The following is a 6,687-nucleotide window of genomic DNA, read 5'->3' as shown; positions in this document are numbered from 1 at the left end:
GGGTGTTTATTTGTTATCAATTACGGCGGCTATTTCTCTATACTTTCTAATGTCTAAACTGGCCATGTGCAAGATAAGGGCTGTTTGTTTGTTTAACTCAGTCTACACGGTCAACCGTTCCCAGAGGGTGCATACCCTCTGTTATCTATATATCTTTGTACATTTCTTTAGATCTGTTGCCGACGGATTTTTGCCTAGGTCCTTTGGCATCTTTCGGATTTTTGCTTAGGTATCTTTGGCATGCCGACAAAAGAAATTATTTTAAGTTAAAAAACTCCAGCTGGTGCCTCTCATACATATCAGAGGAGCGTGTTGGTTTTGGAATTTAAGGAGATTCGAGGATAGGTGTTCGACCATATCGTCAATGAATAAAAATGGATAGATAGTTTCTGAGCAGAGGGAAAGTTCACCAATATTTTCTATGGTTAAAGAATCAAGGTTTCACCAACTAATTTTCTTTGGTATAAGCAAGGGAGTGGGAACATTGTAGGAAATTTTGATGAGGTCATGGGAGGAAAAAAAAGACACAGAAATTTGGGAGGAGGATTAAAGGTTCTGTGGGGAATCAATAATAAATACATCAAGCCAGGTATCAGTGGACTGGGTATGTGTGTGGATTGGTAGGTTGTTTTTGGATGGGTATGTTGTGCTCCTTTTCCCTCCTTTATATTGTCATTTACCGCCCACCTCGAGTCCATTTTGATGATACATTTGAATCCTCCTTCCTTTCATATATTCCTCTCTTCCAAAACATAATAATCACAGGCGAACTCAACACCAACCTTCTCACAGACTCTCCCGATCAATCATTCCTTATGGACCAGATTTTCTCCCTAGACCTTTACATTGTTCCCTACCAATCCACACAACATACCCAGTCCACTGATACCTGGCTTGATGTATTTATTATTGATTCCCCACAGAACCTTTTATCCTCCTCCCAAATTTCTGTCTTTTTTTTCCTCCCATGACCCCTCATAAAAATTTCCTACAATGTTCCCACTCTCTTGCTTACACCAAAGAAAATTAGTTGGTGAAACCTTGATTCTTTAACCATAGAAAATATTGGTCCCTACCTTGAATACAATGTTACATTAAATTGAGAAAAATATAAAAATAATAAATAAAATTTACTAGAAATAAAATAAGTACTTGAACACAACGATAATTTACCTGGTTTGAAAAGAAAAATAGAAATAATGCTTCTTAGAAGTGTAAATAAAAAATAAGATGTAAATAATAGATATAGATGTAAAAATGTGTTTGGAAAATATATCAGAAAATCTAAAATAAATTTACTAAAGGAAAAAAAAATCATATGCACTAATAAATTGATAGCTTCTTTAAAAAAGAATGTTTTTCTTAAGTTGGCAAATAAAAAAGATCATGAGAAGTTATAATGAAAATGTAAAAATAGACTAAGTAATAAAAATAATAAATTACAAATTAATAGAATTTTAAATCTGATGTAACCAGGGGGGTGGCATCAGTGAAAGGCTTCCAGATCTTCAGCTGTATTAATGATGAAGACTGGTTGGCCATCTTCTCGGTGGCATCTGACTCTCTCTCGAGCGAACCAGACGTACCTCAATCTGCTTGCTGCCTTCACCTGTCTTGCCAGCCTGTACAGGTGTCTATTGGCGGGGGTCATCTCTGCGCCTATATAGATCCGTTGGTCACTGTCCCAGCCGAGATGCCTGGTGGCGAAATCTCTTTTCACCTTTTGGAGCGGAATCACCTTGTCGTTGACAGTCTGGCAAACGAATCGCACCACAATCGCAGGTGGGCCAGGGTCCTCTCCTCTGGGCCTTCTTCTTTCCACCACATCTAGGTCTTCCGGGCTGAGCTTTACTCCCAGTGCTGCTCCAACCAAACATATTATACCCTCTGGTGTTTCTCCTGTTTTCACTGGGATGCCTGATTTATTTTGGTTTCCTTGGTTTTAATTTGTTTTTTTTTTAATTATTGTTTTCAATAATTAGTTTTTCAATTGTTTCATCTTGCCTTTTGGCTCTTTCCTCCATAGTCTTAAGTCTCTCGGTGTTTTCAAATATTATATCTCCCTGAGTATTCATTACGGTTTCAATATCTTTTAAATCATCTGTGATTTTTCCGATTTTGTAAGTATGGCCATTATATTTTCCTCCATGCTTCTGCTGGGCATGGTACTATATTGCCTAGCTCCTGACTTGGCTGAACTCTGACATGAGGGACAATTCCAGATTTGTTTTCTATATTGAGAGATTTCGTTGTCCGGAATATTACAGCATTTATTATGGTGTAAACTTTTACACAAGTTGCAGGCTAGTGCTAACTTGTCCTCTCTGACAACCACCTGTTACCAAAACGGTCATACCGCCATTTTAGTTTTCGTATTAGTATGTGTGGGAACAAATATATGAATGAAAATATGAGAAGCCTGTGGTGGGGGTTGGTGGTGGGACAATGATGCTTTAGTGGGGGCAGTCAACAGTCTTTCATCCCTGGCCTCTTTATCTGTATCGTAAATTTCCAGCTGTTTTCCTATTAAAATAACAATTTTATTTAATCAGAAAACAGCTTTATCCACTAATATAATCTATTCACTGTAATTGAACTGAATGATGAATATAAATTGAAGGAGAAGGCAAAGAAAGATTGTTTATGAACACAATAGCATAGTTTGACGGCCAGAACCAGACTCTATTAAATATAATAATTCAGCAGTTAAATAGTTCCTAATTGAAATATTTGTTTCAATTATAAGTTAAAAAAAACTTCTAATATAATTCAAAAACGTTAATGATGATACAGTTCATTCAGTTTGTGAAAAAAAATCAATATCAACTCAACATTAAGCTCTATTCAAAGTGGATAGAGTACATGTAATATTGAGATCTCCAGCAATATTCTTATAACGGTTTTGATGGATGATCTGGGTAATCTATTGTGAAAATAAATATTGTCCATAGATCATGGAAGTATATTATGGCTGGTTATGTTAAAATAAATGGATGGAAGTTGTGGAGTGAATTGTATTAGATGATGTAATTAAAAGTGATTACATGAATTATCAAAATTATATTTAAGAGAACAATAAAATGAATAATATAATATAATATTAAAATTAAGGAAGTTTCAATTAAAATGAACAACTTTGTTTTAAATCAATTAAATTAGTACAAGAGCCGGGATGAAAAAAAGGCAGTCATTTCATCATCATTTTTGATTACTTTAATGAAAATTATGTAGAATTACTAGTCAAAATTGATGAGTCTACCAAGTATAAAATGTAGGGGGAATAAAAAATGGCGGCTGTTTCAAAACATCTATAAAACTTAATTTTTCTTTCGAAGTTCCCTATCATTAACATTAGAAAACCTAACAGAACAGAACATGATTTAAATAAGAGTAAATTTTCCAAAATATGAGCCCTAATAGAGCTATTTACGATCAATAGTTCCCGAGCTATAGCTTTTTAAAAAACAACATTTCATAAAAAATGCACTGACCAATCAATATTAGTGAATTTATTTTGAGAAATCTATATCTTAAAAACCATTCGACGTACTAATGTCTTTTAACATTCAAATTAAAGCTAATTTAATGTACTATAAAGTAGTTAATAACATTCATGTTCGTAGGAATAGTAGTTTTCATTATATTCGACAAAAAAAATTCAGAAAGATTATGAAAAAGATGGTCAGGAGTGCGGTTAAAAGAAAAGTTTCAAAAGCTCTCCACTTGAACAGCCCTAATGAAGCTCTTCAAAGTTGGGCAAAACATCTGCAAATAAATAGTTGTTTTGTTTTTTTTTCTTTTGATTGCACCCTTATCCATCTTCTTCATAATTCTTAATAATATGGTCAATTATTTATATATATATACTATAGAATTCAGAAAAAGTTTATTTCTAGCTGTTCGGACAAAAATTTTGATCTATGAAAAAATATATCTCAATAACCATAAGGTGAACAAATATCTGCCAGCATTAAAATTTAAGCTAGTTAAATTTACTATAAAGTATTTATAACGGTTATCTTTATAGGAGTAGTAGTTTTTATGATATTTCACAAAATGTTGATTTATAGTTGTTCGGACAGATTTTTTGGATTTACCAAAAACAATATCGCAGGAATTATTAGAGGTAAAGTCTATTTTGTCTTCCAGCACTCAAAATAAAGGAAATTTAACTTACTATAAAGTATTTTATGACACATATCTTTGTAGGGGTAGTAGTTTTTATGATATTCGTATATGAATATGAATTTTGTACAAGAAATTTCATCCAAACAATTTATTTTAGTAAATATCATGAAAATTATTACTACTGCCAATATAACTATTATAAATTACTTTATTATAGCACATTAAACTAGCTCACTTTGTGTTCTGGCTGATATCTGTTTGTCTTATGGTTCCGAAGATATATTTTTTCATGAATCAAGAATATTATCCGAACAACTAGAAATCAACATTTTGTGAATTCATTTTGTCGAATATCATGAAAACTACTACTTTTATGAAGATAAACATTATAAACTACTTTATAGTACATTAAACTAGCTTTGATTTGAGTGTTAATAGATATTTGTATGTTGAATGATTTTTGAGGTAGAGATTTTTCAAAATAAATTCACTAACTACTGATTTTTTAGTACATTTTTATGAAATGCTGCTTTTTAAAAAGTTACAACGTAAATAGCTCTATTAAGGCTCATGTTTTAGTAAGTTTACTCTTCTTTAAATGATGTTCTATTAAATTTCCTAGTGTTTTTTGTAGTTTTAAAAATATAGAGCTCCAAATGAAAAATTGATTTTTTTTAATGTTTTGAAACACCATTTTTTCTTCCCCCTACTTGTACATGGTAAACCCATCAATTTCGACTAGTAATTATACATAATTTTCATTAAAGTAATACAAAATTGAGGTGAAATAACTGCCTTTTTTTCTCATCTTGGGCTCTTGTACTAAATGTCTATTGTCTTGATTTAAATCTTGCTTCAGAATTACTTAATGTTAAATAATTGGTCTGCTCCATTTTTTCCCCCATACTCTACTTAATCATTCTTGAATGCTGATTAATAAAATGTATAGATGAGAGAAAATAGTTCACTTATAGAGTACCTTTATATAAATGACTGACTCAGGGCAAGGTAGATCTTCACTTGTTTCTGACTGTTATCAGTTCAAAATGGTGACCATATAAATGGTGCAGATGGTGAACATATAATTGAAGCAGTTTAATTTTATATTTACTACAACTAAGAATATGATCCTTATACAATAATATTGTCTGTGGAAGCTTCTGAAAAGGTAGGCCAGTCAAGAGCCATTATAAACAAAGTCCAGAAATCTGTTCTGTTGAAAACTGAAATGTTGGTTTGAAGCCACCTTAATATGCAATGGAATTATAAAAAAATAAAAAAAAAATAAAGTGGTTGTAGTTGGTTATTCACCTATACAAATTTTCAGTTTAGAAATAAAATAAAACTTGGATGATTGTAAAAACAGATAATCTACTAATTGTTTGGAATTCTTAATTTCTCAGATACTGCTGGTTTGGATATTTGTGTTTTCACTTTACATGATTGGTTTTTGATATGTCAATACAAAGCTAATATGTGACGTGATTTTGATTATTTAGGTTTTAGATGATTTAAGTGAAGGAGGAAAAGGAAAAGGAGTTCAAGTTGGTTCTTTTCACCCCGACTTAGTTCAAGAATTTAATTCAAATATTACTTATGATGATCTTAAACAGCAAGATTTACCTCAACCAAGGCGGCCTGTTTTTACTTCTTCTCCTGTCCATCTTATATCAACTACCCATTCTATTCAGCTGGCTGCTAAACTGGTTTGTAGAAACATCTTTTTATTCATACTTTAATTCTTAGTTGTTTTGTTGATTGTAGGTCTGTAAAAGTTTGTAATTGGTCATCTGGTGAATATGGTAGGCCCAGAAGAACTTAATTTTGGAAGTGTAAGAGACAGTCAATGAATTTCATGTGGATTCACCAGACCTATTATCAACTGATTAGCACTTTTTTGTGGGTTTCATTCTTATTGTTGAAAAAACTAAAATTTTGTTAAAATATGATGGAGATGGTCGGTTGTGTGAACAAAAGGAACAAAAATTTATAACAACTATTTATTTGATGATGTTTCCTCCCACTTTGCAAGGCTTCATCGGGGCTAAAAAAGATACAAAATAACTAAAATTTGGTGGATAATAAGATACAAAGAAGTAAATTAAGGTGGCGTTAAAAATTATGTAAATATAAGTGAAAAAATTATATAAAGATGAACAAAAATAAGATGTACTATTAGTATATATAAAAAAGAAATAACATTAGCTATTAGATTTAAAATGAATAGGAAAAGTAATAACACGTAAAAATAGAAAATAAGATATAAGAGTAATAAAAACAAATATTGAACACACTTAGAAACAGAAAATTAAGGAAGTTAGATGAGAATAAATAAAGGTTGTGAAAGAATAAATAATAATAAAGAAAAAATCAGAACCACCCACCTGTCATGTTTAAAAGATAGTTAATGAGTGAGGCAGATGTGGTAGAGACATAGATTGGTGGGGAGATGACACTTAACAAATGGTTTTATATTAGTGAAATACAAGAAAAATATATTAAAATATAATAATTATGAGAGATAGTTGACCGTGGATGATAAATGAGGAGAAGATGGTT

General features: G+C 31.5%; 1 protein-coding gene across 1 annotated transcript in view; it reads left to right on the top strand.

Moving 5' to 3' along the window:
- LOC106688677 (probable Rho GTPase-activating protein CG5521) overlaps positions 1-6,687 on the top strand; it is a gene marked incomplete at its 5' end in the record, with an annotated part of 237,137 nt that overhangs the window by 142,737 nt on the left and 87,713 nt on the right. Inside the window, 1 exon segment of the mRNA XM_067052337.1 lies at positions 5,628-5,834. Within this exon segment, the coding sequence (XP_066908438.1) occupies positions 5,628-5,834 (207 nt within the window).

The sequence above is a fragment of the Halyomorpha halys genome, unplaced genomic scaffold (genome assembly GCF_000696795.3).
Source record: "Halyomorpha halys isolate HHAL.00 unplaced genomic scaffold, Hhal_1.1 Scaffold1175.1, whole genome shotgun sequence".
In the NCBI taxonomy this organism is placed as follows: domain Eukaryota; kingdom Metazoa; phylum Arthropoda; class Insecta; order Hemiptera; family Pentatomidae; genus Halyomorpha; species Halyomorpha halys.
Note: the sequence above shows the minus strand (reverse complement) of the source record. Positions and strands in the feature narration are given on the sequence as shown.